General features: G+C 41.7%; 1 protein-coding gene across 1 annotated transcript in view; it reads left to right on the forward strand.

Annotated features, from left to right (window-relative positions):
- The window catches only part of SH3TC1 (SH3 domain and tetratricopeptide repeats 1), a 328,239-nt gene extending 308,761 nt beyond the window's left edge, over positions 1–19,478 (forward strand). The window contains exons 17-18 of the mRNA XM_078678530.1: positions 3,534–3,730; positions 18,023–19,478. Coding sequence (XP_078534656.1) covers positions 3,534–3,730; positions 18,023–18,280 — 455 coding nt within the window. The 3' untranslated portion in view covers positions 18,281–19,478. The remainder of the gene's footprint in view (positions 1–3,533; positions 3,731–18,022) is intronic.
- Positions 19,479–20,729: the final 1,251 nt, after the last annotated feature.

The raw sequence follows: 20,729 nt of genomic DNA on the forward strand, positions 1-20,729 counted from the left end.
AACGAAGGAAAATAAAGGTTATATCGAGTTAATTTGCCGGGGTATCACCGTAGTTGTTGCTATGGGTACTGTGACTAACAAAGATGGCCGCTGAAACGCATACGTGAGGATGTGATGCGTGTGGTGACGCTGTGGAGATGACGCGTGTGATGACACTTCACTTCAAGTCGGCGTTGGTGAGGCGCGGGCGGCAGCGCACGTTCCAAAGCCACGGTGAGTTTTAAATGATGCAATTTAAGTTAGTAGCGCGGTGATAAAGGGTGAAAGACTGAAACTCAGCAAAAGGCGCTGTCGCTAGCTTAAGACATAGCGTGTCACCAAAATCCAATACTCTTCCGTTTAAGAGGATGAAGAGTAGGAAGAGAAAAAAAAATTTGGGGTTGGAGTACAACTCCCGCTGGTGCGATCAAAGCACATAAACAAAACAGGCTGCCGCTGGTGCAATCTTCATACACATATTAACTAAATAGGTAATACCTTGAATCTTCTTGAGCTGTGAAGGCGAACGCTGTCTCTATCTCTTGACCTCTTCAAAAGAAATCCTTGGGAATGCGTGGTTCTATTCTAGAACTTCCAGGTCATAGATCCCGATCGTCCCCAAATTTATGTAGTAAATTGCTTAGGCAGGCCAGGTATAAGTAGAGAGGTTTATTGAGTGAGACAGCTTGAACAACCACCTTCAGCAGAATACCAGTAGAGACTGTTCTATTGAACACATAGAGAATGTTACAGTGAGAATGTACAATAACAATTCTAACATGGAATACTACAGTTGTCTTACGCTGCGTAAAGGAGCCATTCCATGGGCGTTGAGGTGGGTATTTCCACGCAACTCCCTTGAGTTTTGACGCATTCCCGGATTGACAAGGACTTGTAAATGCATCAAAGCCTTATGCTGTCACAGAGCAGGCATAACGAGGTGAAATGTTTTGATTTCTCCTCATTTTTTTCTCATTCCATGTTCATAGAACGAGGAAAAAGCCTCGCGGGATTGCTTTGTGCAGGAAGGCGTCTCTTCCTGCACAAAAACAATCATGCATGCAATGCAGACACCTTTGCACCATGGTGCAAGAGTACCTCCGTTGGTGCTAGGCAGCCAAACCTGCACTGTTGCAGTGTGAAAGAACAAGAATACTCAATATATCATAAATACAGCACATTTCTACCCTTTCCTTTTGATGGTGAGCAGCTCGGCAAAGTGACTCGCTGCCCTGCGTCAAAACCTCGTAAATGAGGCCCCCTACTGTGTACCACACTTACCCTGACTAGGATTGTGGTTCCTGCTTGGGCAGGGTTTATACCTCTGCCAAGCAGAACCCAGGGGCTCATTTACAAGCCCCATGATGCACATTTGCGCCACCTTAGTATCAATTTTGTGACACTCCAGAGGCGCAAACTAGAACTTTATATTAATGGGGTTACGTAAAGCCGCTTTCCGTGGCTATGAATGGCCTTATAAATATGGAGTAAGGCAAAGCAGCGCAAGTCGCTGCGTTGCCTTACTCTGCAACAAGGAGGCGCTCCATGGGCGTTGCGGTGGGTGTGCCCACGCAACTCCCATGGGTTTTGACACATACCCAGATTTAGGAAGGTGTCCTTTCCTTGCCAAAAACAATCCTGCATGCAATGCAGACCCCCTTGCACTACGGTACAACGCCCTCCACATCCTCGAAAGACCTTCAAATGGATCCCTCCCGAGTGAAGTAAGACAGTCACCCACGCACTCATAACCAGCAGACTGGACTACGGAAACACCCTCTACGCCGGCATCAGCAAGTCTCTACTCCGAAAGCTCCAGACTATAGAGAATTCCACAGCCAGACTTGTCCTAAGCATCCCCCAAGCACCTTGAGACCCTCACGGGTGAGTAGTGCGCTTACAAGTCCCTGATTAATTGATTGATTCCAACATTGGTGCTAGACAGCCAAAACGGGCACCAGTGCAGTGTGAAAGGGTGGGAGTGTGCTATATATCATAAATATGGCGCATTCCTGCCCTTTCCTTTTGAGAGGGAAGTGTCACAAAAGTGACTTGCTGCGCCTCCCTGCACTAAGCACACGTAAATGAGGCCCCTTATTTCTAACATTAAGCAATGAAAAATGGTCGAAAAATCCAAGTATCTCTCATATGGTTGACAGGGAACTAGTTAATAGTTAGATCTGCAGAAAGATTTTGCCATTGGGTAGAAAAGGCTTTACAAGGTCTTATGGACTTGGTAAACTGCTTGGCTGCAACCTCCAAATACAAAACATGAACCACCAAGAAGGAAGAACACTGAGATGAAGTCACTGAGAATGCATCTGTTTTTTTGCTTAAGCTTAGCAGGCTATCTTGTCTTCTAGGATCCCCTACTTTTTGCAAGATCTTGCAGTACCGCTACTTTTAAGAAAGGTAATCAAATTCATTGATCCTCCTGCAATGGGAGAAGTGTGGCTCAATGGTTAGAGCGGCAGACCCTGATGCAGAGGTCTAGCCCGGGACCAGTGTTCAATTCCTCGCCTCGGCGGGTCTTGAGCTAAAAAATTCCACGGACCTGATAATTCTCGCCTCGGTGCCTATTCCAATCATGGAGTCCCACTCTGCAACTCTGGGCAATAGCTTGCTTAATCTCCACAACGGCCCCCACAACGCTAAGGATGCCTGGCCTCCACCTTGGGGGTGCCCAGGAGTGGACACCTCACAGGGAAAGCCAGGATGGGTTCCACAGCGGTATTCGTACAAGCGCCTTGAGACCCTTGCGGGTGAGTAGTGCGCTATACAAGTATCATTTTACATTTACAATGTCTGACTCCAACATGCCTGAAAGAATGAATTCCATAGACGGAAATGTGCTGAAGAGGCCTAACAAACATACATGTCCCATTTGGCAACCTTCACTGGCTCCCCCTCTCAAATGGCCAACCCTTTGAAGTGATAGTTGGCAGCTTAAGCATCTCAAGGTGTGAATGGGAAATATCACTGACAGACCTGCGTTCAGCTGATATGATACAGAAAATAAATACTTCTAAAACCACTATTAAGGAAATATGAAATAGAAATGTCATACCCCAGTGATCATTTCAACTCCAATTATCAATCCACCACAAGTTCTTCCCTGTCAAAAGTTACAGATTTAAGGTTTAGTTAGGATTTACATTGTAGGAAGACAACCTGCAGCTGTAGTTTCAAGTAAAATATTAATTTAAAATAGCAAGCTGTGATCAGGTGTGGCTTGGTCCAAAATATTGTTCACACCTACAACCATAATTGTACTCTGCTTAACAGCAAAGAGGTCCTGAACACACACACACACACACACACGCACACACACTTGTCTCATTAATGTTATAATCATGCAGATTCGAAATAAAATGGTTATCCTTTTAAACAGAGAAGTGAGAGTGTTCAGCAGTCTACAACAGCTACTGAGATTTGTTCACCAAATGTCCAGAGCAGGAAATGGGGAAAACTGGGCAAAACCCATTTCTTACAGAAACTTGATTTTTGGTACAGTTTTTGCAAGCTGTAACGTATCGGTTTGTTTGTTTCAACAGAGAATCATCTGAATGAGCGCATTGCATATCATCGACTGGCAGATATATACCATCACTTGGGTCAATGTGAACTTGCTGAACATTATTATCTGAAGGCCCTCTCACTTTGTCCCTCTCCACTGGAATTTGATGAGGAAGCAGTATATTATATGAAGGTTTACCTAATCCTAGGTGACATAACATTCTATGACCTAAAGGTGAGTGGAAAACTCTACATACTTCTATTTATAATCAAAGGCCAAATGGTAATGAACTTGCTTTTGAAGGTGCAGTGAGCTTAAACATGTATAACTAAAGTAACACAGCATTGCCTGGTTGTTTGACTATCATGCCATCCAGTTGGATACTTAGGCGGGCATTGAGAGGTCGAAGGAATGGGAAATTTGCTATAAATCGGTGCATGTCCATTTCCACCCATCTAATGGTTCCCCCAAACCTTATTTAAAGTTGAGGAAATGGTAAATTCCTGCCTTTCTGACTGCTATGTGTCCATTCACTAGAGTGCCACAGGTAAAGTCCCTCTCATTTAGGGTGGGCATTCTGGAACTGTTTTTGCCTGTCTGTTATCATTGTGAATGTAAATGGGAAAATATAACAGTGACCCCTGCGAGCTAAAGAAGACTCCCATCATGTTAGGGTGAATGATTTTCCCACTCTCACTGAGGACGGTTCTTTTCTTGGAAATAAAAATTATCCCCCTGAGCCGCTGACTGGCACTACATTTTCATCAAAAGTGCTTCCTCCATGCAGTGGTAGCTCTTATAGTGAAAATGTGTTGCCAGCAAGGTAGGGATAGTTAAATTCAATTGGCTGGTCTCTGCTGGGCTGGCAGAAGTGAGGCCTCTGCCACCTCAGCAGCTTTTTAATAGAGACATCTGTTAATATATTTACACTCTGCCAACCAGACTTGTCAAGTCTCATTCTCCGGTTCACACCAAATGTTAATTTTAAGTTCCTAAAATGAAAGTGGACAGAAGCAAAATAGATATTCAGTTATACACTATTCTATAGAGCCAGTACTAAAGAAGAGAAAAAATGTCTGCCTTTCTTCTCTCCAGAGAATAAGAAAAATGCGTAAACACGGAGACTGATATCCTACATAATGCTATGGTACATAAAAGGAAAGTGAGCTGCAGAACAGCAAGAATGACACGTGATTCAGTTTTTAGTCAGCAGTCTTGCTGCTGCATTCTGGATCATTTGGGACAAAAATGGAGGGCAGAAAACGATTAAAGAGTCCCTGTGATCTAAAAGATATTTTGCAGTGTCAGCGGATATCTGAAAACTAGGGTTCAAATACAGTAGTACCCTATTGAAAGTCTTAAGTTGAAAATAACATGAAGAGCCAGTTGTTATATGAGGTACCAGAGAAAGATTGGAATGCAGCAAGAGACAGATACTTAAGTGTCTTTGTGAAAAGGAGATAGAACCCTACGTCTTGAGGCTAGAATTTATGGCCCTGAATTATTTGCTGCCTCCATATATTTATTTTATTTTATTCCATATTATTTATTTATATATGCTGAGGCAGCTACAACTCAACTAGACATCACTTTGGTTAAAGCTGAGATAGGGTCTTACTACTCTCAAAAGGCTGCAGCAGGTTATCAGACTCATAGGGCGGAGAGCTATGAGTATGGGGAAACAGTTGGAAAACTACTCGAGACAAAAAACTGTGAAGATACAGATATCTTCAATAACCAGTGGGGGGACCTCATATACAGATCCGGGGGATATAGTAGAATTGTTCCATAAGTTCTATCAAGATCTTTATACGGAGGAGAAACAAGGTCCCCATGGAGATGTTTTTGCAAAAATACAGGATGCTGGAGGGGATGGAAACGAGAGGCTGGAGATTGAAGTTACATTTGAGGAGATACAAAAAGCGATACAGCAGTTGGACTCGGGCAAGGCAGCAAGCCCTGACAAGATTCCATCAGAATTTTATAACATTTTTCAAGAAGAGCTAGCTCCCTTGCTCTGGGATTTATTTTTGGGGGGTACAATATTCTGGAAGCCCACCAGACTCTTGGAAGGGTACCACTATCGTCATTATCCCCAAGAAAGATAAACCACTGGATAAGCCTACCTCATACAGGCCCATCTCCCTAATAAATGCGGATGCAAAAATCTACTCGAGCCATGGCCCCGTTTGATATTACTGGGGAGACTAATGGTTATTTGGCTATGATCCTCTTGGATGCGGAAAAAGCATTCGATCGAGTGTCATGGGAGTATTTGTGGGGTGTTTTGGCAGCTTGTCACTGCAATTAAAGCAATGTATAGGGCTCCCTATGGGAAACTACAGTTGATCGGTACAGAATCAGACACTGTCAGCGTGTCACAAGGAACAAGGCAGGGATGCCCTTGTTCCCAATCTTATTTGGCCTATATATTGATCCACTTATCCAATCTATAATTGACAACCAGGCAATTATACCAGTGATGACCCAGGGGTTCAGCACCAAAGTATTAGCCTACGCGGACGATATCGCGGTATTAATACTTAACCCTGAGGGAGCAATGAAGGAAATTGAAGCTATGGCTACTATTTTTGGAAAGGAGTCAGGGTATTTACTGAATAAATCTAAGACTCAAATAATCTGTACCAAAAATGTCACCTTTCCGGATAGCCAGAGAGTAAATACAGCTACCTATCTTGGGGTTAGGATTACTCTGGATATTGGTCAGATCGCCCAAATTAATTTAAACCCCGTGATTAGTAAAATAGCCACAGACCTTAGGCGGATGAGCTCACTTCATTTAACCATTATAAGAAGAGGCAATGTTCTTAAAATGGTAATGCTCCCCAAGGTGCTGTATCTGTTCAGGGCACTCCCGGTTGAAATTGAAGGGTCTATAATCAAAGCTTTAGGCTCATTATTCAGTAGGTTTTTTTGGCAATATGGTAAGGTCAGGAGATCTTTAAAGTTTCTTACTTTTTTAATACTGGCAGAACCAGTGGGGGTACAGGTAGAGGGTCTCCCAACAATTTATGAGTTGGCGCTTGGGGAAAGGGCAAAAGCACTGCTACTACGTGAGTTGGAACCCAGCTATTATAAGAAGGTTCGATTTAAGATTATTATGAATGCATGGATAATTTGGGGTAGAATACAAAAACATATGAATATCGAGAAGTTTACAAAGTATACACCCATTTGGGAATCATCCTTATTTACCCCCGTGTTTTATGATGTTATAGCCAAACAATAGGAGCAACTTGGCTTATGGACAGTGGGAGATATTCAGCCAAATGGCCAACTATATCTATTTAGTGAGTTGCAAAGAGTATATGGAATTCCGGATGGGCATTATTTCAAATACCTACAAATAAAGGTTTTTTTTGGCAAAAGGAGACAGGCAATTCCTAGTGCTAAAATTGTATTGTTTGAGATTATGGGGAGAACTAACTGTAAAATAAACACATACAGTATGATGGTGGAGCACAATATTGAAAAAACTGAAACCAAATGGGCCAGTAGATTAGAGAATGATGATGTAGATATTGATATGTCACTACGGTTAGTAAAGAAAACGCTCCTATCAGCCAATTTACAGTCACAACCTATAAATCGATCTACAATCTGTATTTTACCCCGGCCAAAATATTTAAATGGGGGAAAGGGAGGACGACAAATGCCCTAGATGATTTACTATACCCTACCCACCCTTATCACCCAATATCCTTACCAACCCCTACATCCTAAAAAAACCTTGACACCCAATACCATTACCTACCTCAAATCCTATAATCTTCCTTACCACCCTGTACCCTTATTCATCCCTAAACCCTAAAAACACCCGTATCCCCCTATTCCTAGAGACTATGACACAAGAAACTAAGGGGCATATTATCAAGGGGGTTTATCTCCACTTTTTTGGCTTTAAAAGCCAAGAAAGCGGAGATAAAATTATCTCCCTATTACCTAGCTGTCGCTAACACCACTTAGCGACAGCTAGTAGGAGATAGCGACCATCTTGGGCCCCACTTTGCATGTCAGTGATATTTATCACTAATGACATGCAAAGTGGGCGTGCCAAGATGTTAGCGACTGGAAACAGTCGCTAACATCGCTATCTCCTATTACCAACTTTTGGAGATATTCGCGAATATCTCCAAAAGCTAACACCTGCCCCTGAGGAGTTCTTAGCCATGTTATCCAATGGTAGATGGATAACATGGCTAAGAGCATTAGCTCGGTAATGCATGAATATCGCTGACTTTTCAGCGATATTCATGCATTTCAGCCGATTTTTATCGCTTAGGAGATATACCTTGATAATAGCAAGTTTCCTAAGCGATAAAAATCGCCGCAGCTCGGCGATAAAAATATCGCCGCTAAACCAACATAGCGATAATTATCGCTAGTTGTTGGTAATATGCCCCTTAGTAACGAACTTGAAGAAAACAACCAACTACAAAATTGCATACGCATCAAAACAACAGAGTAATATAGGACTATTAAGATTTCAGGTTTCATTAGCAATATAAGAAGTTGATTTAAAACAAAAGCAAGCCTTGAGTGCAAGACAAAAGACAAAATAAAAAACGGGGGAACACACCTTCTGTTTATTAGGTAACAACAAAAATCCAATCAGTAGAACAGGAGGTATTCAATTTTACAGGTTTCAGTGAAAATAGCACCTAAAAGCAAAAAGCGCCACTCATGGTCATCTGGTCATATTAAAGTGGGGGGAAAGTCACAAGTACATGCCGACCACGATGGAGTATGGGTCGGATACAGGGACCAGGTTAGTCCAGCTGAAAAAAGTTACCTTCTCAAAGTCCGACTTAAACAATTGCGTTCACAGTTAAAGTGTTGTAGAGATTGCATTTAGTCTCCATCTTAGCTTCCCTTTTTAACTTAGCATATTTTTAAGATGGTGGTTTGTGCATGTTTTTAATAAAACATGAAAATATCACGCACAGCTTTATTCTTGGTAGACATTGATGTCCTGTAGTCTGCACAATTAGCACCATGGTCACACATATTAGAAGGCAAAGTCCTTGTTTTATTATTTGTGTGCGTAGGAGACAATTCTTTCTCTCCAGACTAACTAAAGACTTTGGGGCCCATTAGGATGGCGGGCGGATCGCCCCCGCCAGGCTGGCGGTAGCCACCGCCGGCATGGCGGGGGCGATCCGCCTGCCATCCTACCCTTATTCACCCCCCGCCATATAAGCATGGCGCGGGTGACCACAGCGGACGGGAAGACCGTCCGCTGCTTTTCCGCCCCGGTCGCTTGCGGCCGGGCGGAAAAGGTTTAATATGGTGGCGGTGTCTATTAGACACCGCCAGCCATATTAGCATTGCCCATAACAGATGCCTTTCTGTGGCGGCGATGCCGCCACAGAGAGGCATTCGGTCTTCACTTCGGGGGCCCCCTGCGGGCCCCCGGAGTGAAGGACAGGTGGGGGGTGCACACGGGGGGTACCTGTGGTACCCCCCTGCATTTACACTAACAAAGCGGCAGGCACCGCACGGTGCCTGACGCTTTGTTAATGTAAATGCAAATGTGCATTTTTATCATTGTGGCGGGCGGTGCTGAGAGCACCGCCCGCCACAATGATAAAAATGCAGGATGTGCACGCCACTGTGACGGGCACATCATAATACCCCCCACGGGACCCCCGCCCTTATGGTCCCCTTTGTCTGCACCCCTGGCATAGTACGAAAAGTCTGGTGTTTTATTATTTAAATAGCATCCTTGCCGAGACACTTCACACTGGACTTATCATGGAAGCTGCTGTGACTGAGATGCAGCTCTGCAGGCCCGGCATTGATCCTGAGAAGGAGGATAGCCATGCAAGCAAGAGTGTGCGGGCCTGCACCCTCAGACGGGATGCATTTGTTAAGGCTCTGAGGTATGGGGTTAGATCAGTCCAACAGGTCTGGCAGGTGGGTACTCCTGACATGCTCTCACTAGTGTAGGATTAGTGATAGATTGGAGTAACAGTAGGAACAATTAACAAGGTTACATTGTTTGAGTATTTTCTCACCATCATAATAATGCTTATAACAATGATGTGTCTAATAATCATAAATCATGTTTTATTTACAAGGATTAGGTTTCTTCAATAAGCATTCAAAAATGTCTTACTTCTTCTTTTCTTTGTAACCCCCTTGGGCATGTAAAAGTAACAAACAAAAGAGCCAGATCTGTTTCCACAAATTCCTTGGTAATCATAGGTTTCATGTTCAAGGTTACCAACAACATCTACAACTCTGGAGGTTTCGGGGTTTAGATGCGGTACTACGCGCTAACCAAACCAACATTTACTGATTATGTAAGAAGACTCAGTCTCTGTATTATGAAGTTTTGTTGATCTAATACACAGTCCTTCTAAATTCGTAGGAACCATATAACATGGCGCCACTAACGTTCTAGGTTTGGTACCTATTTAAGGGGTCTCCTGAGCAGTTTGTTTGTGTGCCCAAGCCCAGTTCCTTTATTGCCTTTATAGGGAGACTTCCGTGGTAGGTAGGTAGTTAATCTTTATTGCTTAATTAATTAAAATTTTAGCAATCTGTACAAAGAAACACATGTTTAGAACAAATTCATATTCCATTTAAAAACTGAAGCTCTGTATTCTTAGGCTTAGAATTTCCTATTTAAAATATATAAACAATGCAAAAAGGGGGGGGAGAAAAAGAATAAAGTTTAAGGAAGTAATATATGTTAAGGTGGCGTGTGCTACTTGGAAGATTCAACCCATTGAAAGTCAGCTACAACCGTGGTTGGCTTGTCCATTAAAGCTGTTTGCGCATGGTAGATGTATTTGGCGAAATTAGCCATGTGCTTCACAGTGTCCAACAGGTATAATTGGAGAACAGCCTCTTCTGCCGTCTGTACTCCTATTTGGAGGAGGATGGGTCTTAGATGGATTCTACGAGCTGACAGGAGGACAGGGCAGCATAATAGAATGTGTGATAGAGTTTCACGCTTGTAATGACAGAGGCGACATTCCGTGATCTCTGGGCCAGCTTTGACGGATGGGTATAGCTGTTTTAAGGGGAGCGCATGCAGTCTTGCAGCCAGGATCCTTTGAAGGGCTTGCCTGCCCACCGACTGTACCAAATGTGGTTTTGGACCATTTAAAATGTGCGGGGAGCTTTGAGATTCATGGAAGCCCCTGTTCGTCAAGGCTTCAATATCAAGTTTTCGTGAGCGAGTTCTTAATTGCTTTCTCATAACTGCTTTGATATTTGTGTATTTTATTATGTTAGGATCCCAGTTTTCTATTGCTAATTCCAGATGCTCTTTGGCTAGAGTCAGGTTGTCAGACCAGGGATTACCAGATTTTGTGAATATTTTGTTTATTACTTGCTTCATCGAATTCTCTGGAGCTGCAGTCGTTAAATAAAAATATTTTGCCGTGCTTGCCAATTCTTCCAAGGATTGTCGGGTGAGGTTAAATTCAAGGCCTATTAGAGTATTCCTTGTGCAAGATGGAAGACAAAATAACTTTTTATATGCTGCGCAATTGATCTTTTCGAGGTCTTGCCACAGTTTTCCTGGGAACGCCTGTATGCCGTAATTGACGGTGGGTAATAGTTTTGCTTTCAAGACCCGTTGGATGGCCGTGGTGGTCGGGCTTTCCAAGGTTGCGTTTAATTTGCAAATTGCATAGGTTACCTTTTTGGCTTTCTGCATGAGCTTGAGTCGATGAACGTGAGGTCGGCCGGTTTCACTGAGCCATACTCCGAGGTAGTTATATGCTTGAGTGGTAGATAACGTGAGCGATCCCAGTCTCCATTTTGTCAGTTTCTTTTTTGGATATCTGCCGAAAATCAGTATTTTAGATTTTGATTTGTTTGCCACCAGTTTGTTTTTGGCGTTATAGTCTGCTAGTGCCGTTAGCCCTTTTTGGAGACCGACTTTGGTATGGTCCAATAGGACCAGGTCGTCGGCATACTGCATCAATTGAAGTCTGGTTCCCCCGATCTTTGGAGTCACCAGATTTGCTCCCTTAAGTGCTTTGCCCAAATCAGCTGTATATAAGTTAAAAAAGAGCGGGGCAAGGACACACCCCTGCTTTAGCCCTTGATCTGTCCCAATTTTTTCCGTGGCTGATTGGCTCGAAAGTTTGACTCTTACCCACGTCTGGGTATACAGTGACCTGATGGCTTGTAGAAGTTTCGGGCAGATATTCCAACCTGCCAATTTACTCCATAGGATGTTCCGGTCGACGCCGTCAAATGCTGCTGTATAGTCAATAAAGCAGGCAAAAAGAGGCTGGGCACCCTGGGCCATTCATTGTTGTATGAAATATGAGAGGACTATGATGTTATCTATGGTTGAGCCTCCCGGGCGGAAACCTGTTTGGTGGAAGGGGAGCACGTTTTCCTTAGTTGCCCAATGTGTTAGTTCTGTAAGGAGAGTGCTTGCATACGCTTTGCCTTCCACATCCAGTAGGGCAACCATTCGATAGTTCTTAGGATCGGTGCTTGCCCCTTTTTTGTGGATTGGGTTTAACAGGGATCCCCTCCAGGAGTCTGGGACGTCCATCATAAGTCTGCACTCCGCGTACAGCTGGCTCAGGCTCTCGGTCCAAAAGTCGATGTCCTCTCTGAAGAGAGAGCCCAGCAGGCCATTTGGTCCAGGTGCCCCATTGGGGCGTATTTTTTTCAAGATTGCTCTCAGAGCCTTTTTTCCAGCTGATGTGACATTAGCAAGGAGGGGCGTTGGTTCGGTTGATTCGTCAGTTAACTGTTCATCAAGGGAGGATCTTTTGCTTGAGTTTGTTGCTGGGTCGTTAGTGTAGAGGGATTTTACATGGACTACCCAGTTACTCGCATCAATTGAATTCTCTCTATTACAAGACCCATGGCTGAGTTTGTTTATATATTGCCAGAATTCTTGTGACTTGCAAGGAGCAAGCAGTTTGAAGATCGTCAACCATTTTTGCTCGGTTGCTTCACGTTTCACCTGCCAGACGATTTTTTTGTGAGCCTTGGCCGCCTCCTTTAGATCCTTTTTCGCGATTAGCGATCCGGTTGCCCTGTAGGCCCTGCGTTTGGAGTTGAGCACTTTTTTGGAACCCTTTATTGCAGGCTGAAATCCCAGTTTGTATATGGTGTTATCAAGGGTTCTTTGATTGGTGTTCCCTCGGAGCTGTTGGGCTAGATCGTATGCGAGGACGCCCCATTCTCCAATTCTTCCCTGATCCTTATGGTCAGTCTGCCACCCTTTCCAGGAAGATTTCCATTCAGCAAACTTATGGGTCGGGAGCGGTCCCCATTTGATTCTTTTGAGCAGTCTATATAGTTCATCTCCATTTGAGGATCCTATGTGATGGAGAGACTGTCTGAAATTTGCACTCATGGACAGCTCTAATATGAGAGCAGCGTGATCGCTATCAGTCCGAGGTTGGACGGTGTAACGTGACATATGCTTTTGTAAGTATTCGCTTAATAAGATGTAGTCAATTGTTGTTTGATTGTTAAAAGTAGGAGGTATCAATACTGTTGGTTTGTTCTTCTTGGAGATGTGGTGTGTTGTTCCCAATTCGTAAGCTCGCATTAGGGCATTGAGTTTTCTAGTGTTTCCACTATGGTGCCTTTCGTCAGTGGGGTGCCCTATGTCGTGCAGATTAAAGTCGCCCAAGATAATTGAATCCATGGCCGCATAACGTACCAATAGGTTTTCGATCTGTTTTAACAGGTCGGTGAATTTATCTTTTGGATTCGACCCGTGGTAGTTGTAATAAATGTTGATGAGAAGAATTGAAGTCTGGCCCTTGGGCGTTATTAGGCCTTTTCAGGATCCCGGCCAGAAACATATCTGAGTTATGCTGTATTACTTCAAAGTTCACTTGTAATGCATGTCTAATGTAAATTGAAATGCCCCCTGACGGTCTCCCAAAGATGTTAATCTTTTTTGCGGGATTAAAGTATTCGGCATAGTTACGTAATGGTGTTGCTGAGATGGTCCATGTTTCCTGAACACAAACTATGTCTGCTCCAACCATAAGAGCTACAGCGTCGGGGCTTTGCAGGGCTTTATGTAATCCTGCTACGTTCCAAGACATTATATTGATGGTTGGATTGTTTGTGGAACTGATTTTGGAGTTTCGACTAGTGTAGGAAATTACTTGAGCTGTGTGGTTTCCGGGCTCTTCCGTGGTGATAAAGGTTTATCCTGCTCAGCTTTAAAAGGAAGCATCTATTTATGTCTGTAGGTTGATCAAGCTTGATCTTTAAAAATGATTTCCTTCTTTGAATTCCATTCATTAAATATGGCGCAAGTAGTGATTATTGCTATTGATTGCAGACAAGCTGTCCCTAATCATTTAGCCAGATATGGGCTCCCCAGTGGCGGCGGAAATGTTACCTTCATGATTGAGGCACACTCAATATATAAATGTGAAGTTTTTTATTGCTGGGTGAATTTTCCTGCAGTCGATGCAAATTCACAAACATTTCACACATACACTGAGGCTACAGTTCCAGTTGCTTACAGACCCTATGAATATTTAGAAATATCATTTACTTACCAGGAATACCATAACTGGTTTCAAGACGCCCTCCCACTTCCACTTCATGATTAGGCCCTTTCAAATGGAAACACAATCGAGAGGCAACAAACCAAGATACACAGGTGAGATTAGTACATAAAACATCAAGAGGAAGTGAGTCAAAGAAGTCTTTTTGGTTGATTCTGTAATTCTTTAATCAATTTCTTCTTCAACAAATATAGATAGATACAGCCAACGCATTTCGCCCATGTAAAGGCTTTCTCAGGGTAAAATCATTATTCTAGCCAGACACAGAATTTAAAGTAGACATGTCGTAATGAGTGATACACCAGTTTTTCATGAGGGCTCTTATAGTTGCAATAGGCTCTAAATTCTGTCAGCTACTGGTAAGTAAACAGACAAGATTTTATGCCACTGTCGTGGGAAAAACAATCAATCAATATGGCACAGTATTCTGCTGAGAAAACTCCAACTGCCAGTGTTCGGCGTTCGCACTCTGGTAACAGGACATCAAATTATCTAAGCTATCCTCCATGGGAGGTGTGTATCGATGAGTTCAGCAAATGTTTTTACTCTGACCTCCTCTTTGTTAATATGGCTTACAAGGCTAAGCACAACGACAGCTGCAGAAGGAAACAATTGCATTCTCTATTTACTTTTTTTTTAAGGAAGCACAAGGCTGGCATAGGGTAAGAGCCCACATGCAAATAAGCTTAATGAAATTGTGCACATTTTATAATATTGAAATGTCTCTGTTAGATGACTATGCCTGGCGGATGTCCTTTTGCACACATTTCACCAGAGTGCCCTACACATTGTCGAAAGGTGTTTTCCATTAACAGATGTATTAGAAGACTCTGGCAGGTAGGCCCGAAAGTTCAAAACTGGTGCAGGAAAAACAAATAGTTAATGGGTACACATGGGGGTAGGTTGAGATCCTACAACCAGCATAGCTATTTTACTCTGATTCATAATCTTTTGGAAGCGCCATTAAATATCAATCAATATTATCATTGCCCATCCTCTGTTTTGCTGAAAGGTTGACTAAAATGTCCTATTTTATCATATGATTCTGGAAACTTTCCAAACTGAGAGTTAGGTTTTTCTTTTGCGTATTCACGAGAAAATGTATGGATATTGGATGATAGTTGGCAAGTGGTGTGGGATCTGCGGAAGATTTCTAACTAATGGGATGAGCCATTTATTTTTAACAGAATTCTGTATGGTATATGATAAATACTCATGCAATGGCAAAGACTGAAGTATGGAGCTAATGTTGTCGCCATTTCATTTGTAGTAAAACTTGAACTGTGGCCCCCTTGACAAATTGGTAGATTTAATGTCTAGCGCAGCTCCAATGATCTCTCCTTCACTAACAGATTATAAACTAAATCTATATTTCTTGTGAGTATATGGAAGACAACTATTGCAATAAGCTGAGAACTGGTTGGCCGATAATATATTTGTTTTTGAACAATCTAAACATGAACGTTTCATATCATTTTACTTAAATTCAACATTGAGTTGAAATTTATTTGAGAACTGTAAATCCCCTGTGAAAATTAGACTATTAATCTTGGGGCTACCCCTTGCTAATTTATTAAACACAATCAAGTTAGGTTGCAACACAGATCTAAGAGAATCAATCTCTGGACAATCCCTGGTAGCAAAGACTCAAGCAGCAGGCAGTTCCCAATAGAAATGTGTGATTACGTTCAAGCAGTACTAGACAGCATCAAAGATAAGTACACAACACAATAACATTCCCAAATCAATTAAGAAAAATCAAGAAAGGTTTAATGAGCATAAAGACACCAAAACTATTGAAATTGGATTAGGAAAACTGGAAATTAGAATTTTTAAAGTTCTAAGACAAACAATACCAGGAAATCTCAAAGTGGCAGTTCAAAATCACAGTTCGCAGTTGACCAGAACATATGTTTGATTTTACACCAATTACAATAGAACATAGGTTGGGTAAACTAAGCAGATCACACCAGTCAAATTTTTTACCCTTGGACCTAGAAGATGTCTTCAATCCTTGACGTGAACAAGGCAGGTTACTCAAGCCTGTGAGGGTACTTTGAAGTTGGATATGACTAATGTATGTTTGTAAAGTTACTACTTGTCATTTCTCACCCATACCCAGAGATCTCCTCCCCCAGGGCGGAGATCGCCATAATTTTTAAAAGTGTAACAAAATATTTTAAAATAAATATGAATGTAAATTGATTTAAAATATATATTTTAAATGTAGAATAGAATAAAATGCTACAACATTAGTATCCTAATTTTGTATTAAATATTTAATTATTTTGAATGTTTAATTAAAGTAAATTAATTTTTCTTAAGAATTAATCCCACCTAAAGTATAAAATGTATGTGCATTATGTAGTAAAAATTTAACATGAAATAAAATGTATTTATATTTGTAAAATGTTAAAATGAGGTTAATTTATTTTAACATTAGTTCTTACAGGTTTCTATTTTCTATGGGAGGGTAATGCAGTACCATTGGTTAGCCATGTATGGTGCTGGAGCTGAAGTACATTTACAACTGTTTTGACAGTAGTACCTATAAAAGTGCAGTTTATGTCTAGCAATGGGCTTACTCTTTTTGTGGGTAGGTAGGTACATGCCCCTATGTAACCACCCCTTGCTTCTTCCTAAACCCCACCTTTTTAATCATAAATATTCTCAGTATTTCAGCCACTCCCCCTGCGTCTCCTCTACTTTCTACTAAAACATATCCCTGCATGTACAGAGATCCCCGCAGTCTCGGTGGAGATCTTGTCACATAAAAGATAGACGAGGCAGATGTGTAAACCCCCTCACGTAGGTTAGAGAACAGCATTTTGTAGTACATTAATACATGTAGTACTGGTACTACTACTAAACATACTACAATCTACAGTTTGTGAATATGCCCCCAAGGTTTTGCTTTTATTATTAGTTACTTTTTACTTCTGTTCACAAAATTGTGTATTGTGGATAAGCTGGAAGTTGTCGTGTAACTGTGCTTCACAACGTCGAATAGGTTTACCATAAGGTCCCACTGAATCATTGCTCCCAGCAGCAAAAACTACGAGCCAGGCAAACCCAGATATATTGCTAGTTCAGAATGCACCCTCACTGTGGAAACCTCAGCACCATGTTCCGGTCTCCTGAAAGTGGAAAAATTAGTCTCAAAATTCTTGTACTGCTGGAAAAGTTAGTCTTGGTCACTCCTTCAGCCCTCAGGCTTTAATGGTAGGTTTCTAGTTACAAAGTTTTTCTCCAGTCACGTCTCCTTCATGCTCCTTTTAATAGTGGTCAGCTGGTTCTTCTTGGACTCGGGGAGTATTTCTGCCTTTGTACCCTGTAGCAGCAGCAGGAGGGCATCCACTTAACAATTGTAGAGTAATTCCATTCCTTGGGCATCAACAAGTCCGGGGTGTGTGTTTTTTTTCTTCCTGTAGTCAGGCACAGTTTCTTCTTTTGAGGTCTGTACGCAAAATGTTGCTTTACCTACAAAGTGACAAAAAGCCTTTTGTGACTGTTCACATGGTAGCATGCTTTTTCTTATTATTACATATCCTACTTTTATATACTAAGCACCAAGGCCTGTTGGCATACAAGGAACACTTTAGGGGTGACTTAGCTAATACAATAAGGCAGGTTTTTCTTCATGGCAAAGCACTTTCCTTGCTGTGTGACACTATAGGGCTGTGGATTTTCCGAAGTCTCTATCGAACTGTTCATTCCAAATGTTTTAATCAACAGATTGATTGAAAGGTGTGACCTGTAACGAGCTCTACATTATTGTGTTCAATAAGACTTTCTGGGATAACTGATGCATTTTTGCATAAAATTAATGACCCATGCCACACACTGTTAGACAGTTTTTCCCATTACTACACTATATATTTACAAACATTGAGCATAACATTCCTCTTGTTATTGGTTGGAAATGCTACAGTGTTTTACCTGAGTATATTTTATTCATTTTACCCACATGTTTACATTTCAGGATCCATTTGATGCAGCCGGATACTATCACTTGGCGCTTGCAGCTGCTATGGATGTTGGTAACAAAAAGGCGCAATTGAAGATTTACACCAAGCTTGCCATTATCTATCACAACTTCCTTGTCGACCGTGAAATGTCACTATTTTTCTATAAGAAGGCCAGAGTTTTTGCTTCAGAACTGAATGTAAGAAGAATTAACCTATCAGCAGAGCAGTGCTACCAGACTGCAGCATGGTCACACTCAAATAGTCTCATGTGAACATGGCCATTGGCCAAATCCGAGTTAATACATCACGTAAAATATAAAGTTGATCACACCTGGTTGCATTGAAAGGACGTCAAAAGGACATTGCCAGCGTGCAAGCAAAAGTGCCAACTAAATCTCAGTTCCTGTCTCGCTGACTCCCTACATGAAGAATTAATGGGTTGTTGTTGTTTATTATGCGACGTCAGATAATCATCCTGGTCGAGTTGTGGTAGAGACTATGGAATATATTAAATAGCAGTGGCATAGCAAGGGGGCGGCGGTCAGCCCCGGGTGGCACGAGTTTTGGGGGTGGAGGCCTAACCCCGCTCTTACCTGCCGTCTCTGGGCAGCCACCGGCCATAGGTCTAGCTACACCACTGGTAAATAGTAACTGGTTACTAGTACAATTAATCGTTACCAGTTACCACATGATTAAATTATGTTACCATTTCTGGAGAAATTAGTATTAGACTGGGTTAAACATGTATTTGCCTACTTTACATATAGAGCAGTTGATATATACTTTAGCAGGTAAATGAAAGTTTGATATTCGTTAATGTTTGTTTTCCCCTCGTTTATCTAATATAACTGGCTTTATTTTAAATTGTCTTATTTGTTACAATCTGAAGAAAGGAAATATGTGGTCAATAATTAAATAACGCCATGTTTGTGATATGCTACATGTATTAGCTCGATGAAGGATATCACTGCCTGAAATATACATAATTCAGTAAAGAAAAAAGGATCAAAGTTAAAAGATAATCACATCAATGCTACATAGAAAAACATGCAAGAAGTCAGAATATGATGCCTTTTAAATGGTCTGTGCATTTCCAGGGTGGGAGAGGCTTGTGGGAGTTGTCTGCACTTTTTAGATTGGCAGGGGCCCATGGACCCGCCCTCTGTCTCACCTGTATTCCTAGATTTACTCAAATGATAATTTGAAAGGATGATCCCGAGCCTGTAATTCCCGATCAGGGACTTTCAGCCAGTAGATAAGTATTTTATTTGAGAAATGTTAATTTTACAGAACATTACAGTAGCGTGTTCTTGTATATCAGTGTAAAAACCATAAGAAATGATAGGTCTTTGTAAATGATTGAATAGTTCGTTTATATATGATAATTCATCAACACAAAATTACTGCAAATGTACCTGTGGCAGCCCGGCTTCATGCTCTGAAGAAAATAAAAAATAACATGTTTTACAATTCTGACGAATTTATATCATTCTAATTTTGCTGTTCTCATTTCACCCATAAGATGGCAATGTAGCACCAAATTACAATTCATCGGATTTGTGAATTAGTTGATATTTCCTAAGAAACTTTGGGCCTCATTTATGAGAAATGACGCATCGCTGCGTGAAAGCAGTGATGCGTCACTTCTCAGTGCGCACTCCTTGAGACATGATTGATGCGTCATATTTATAATATGACGCATCATGGCGCAAGGAGTTACAGATACGTCAGTATTTCTGACGTATCTGTAAGCGCAAAAGTGACGCATTGCAGGAGTGTGCCACAAAAGTGACACAACTCCAGCAATGTGTACTTTCACATGGGGCAAGCCCCATGTGAAAGGGCCTGTGTCAGTCTTACGCCTGCCATGAGGTAGGCGTAAGATATTGACGCATTTGCGTCCTAGAAGTGGCGCATTGAAATCTCATAGATTTTAATGCATCACTTCCAGGACCCTTTCTTGCGTTAACACGCCCCCCTTGCATACATTATACCTGGCGCAGGTGTAATGTAGCGCAGGGGTTTACAAAGTGACACATCTACCTAGATGCGTCACTTTGTAAATATGGTGCAACAAAGCACATTCTTTACGCTGCTGGTGCGTCAGAAAAAGTGACACACCGGCGGCGTAAAAGTGAAGCACGGCCTCATAAATGAGGCCGTTTATTTTACCATTCACAAAGTACGAATATGTTACCACTCCAACTCGGAAATCTGTAACTTTTTTAATGTTTCGTGACCGGATTTCAGCTTCAAAGCAATTGATACCTTGTGTTCTGATTAGGGATTTGGAAGGGGCGTCTACAACACACCCTTCCAAATACCAAATCGATATGTGGGTCACAATCCCATTTTAAGAGTTACTAAAAGTTTACTGATTCCTAAAATAGGATTAGTAATTTACACAAGCTGAGAATCGGAGGGATTGGAACTGTGAAATGCTGTGTGTACATCTGGCTCTAGTGTTTTTTCGGCCTGGATTATGTATTTTACGCAATTTATTTATTTATTTATTTATGCGATTTTATATAGCGCGAACTTTACCCGAAGGTGTCAGAGCGCTTTACATACGAACCAGTTGAAAAACATAAGGATTTAGGATTACATGCGTTACATAAAGGCTACAAACAGAAAAGAATTGCAAAAGTACAAGATGTAAAGTCACACAAGGAGGAGATACAAATGGATATACTCTAAGAGTCACATAGGAATGGTAGATAG

The sequence above is a fragment of the Lissotriton helveticus genome, chromosome 2_2 (assembly GCF_964261635.1).
Source record: "Lissotriton helveticus chromosome 2_2, aLisHel1.1, whole genome shotgun sequence".
In the NCBI taxonomy this organism is placed as follows: Eukaryota; Metazoa; Chordata; class Amphibia; order Caudata; family Salamandridae; genus Lissotriton; species Lissotriton helveticus.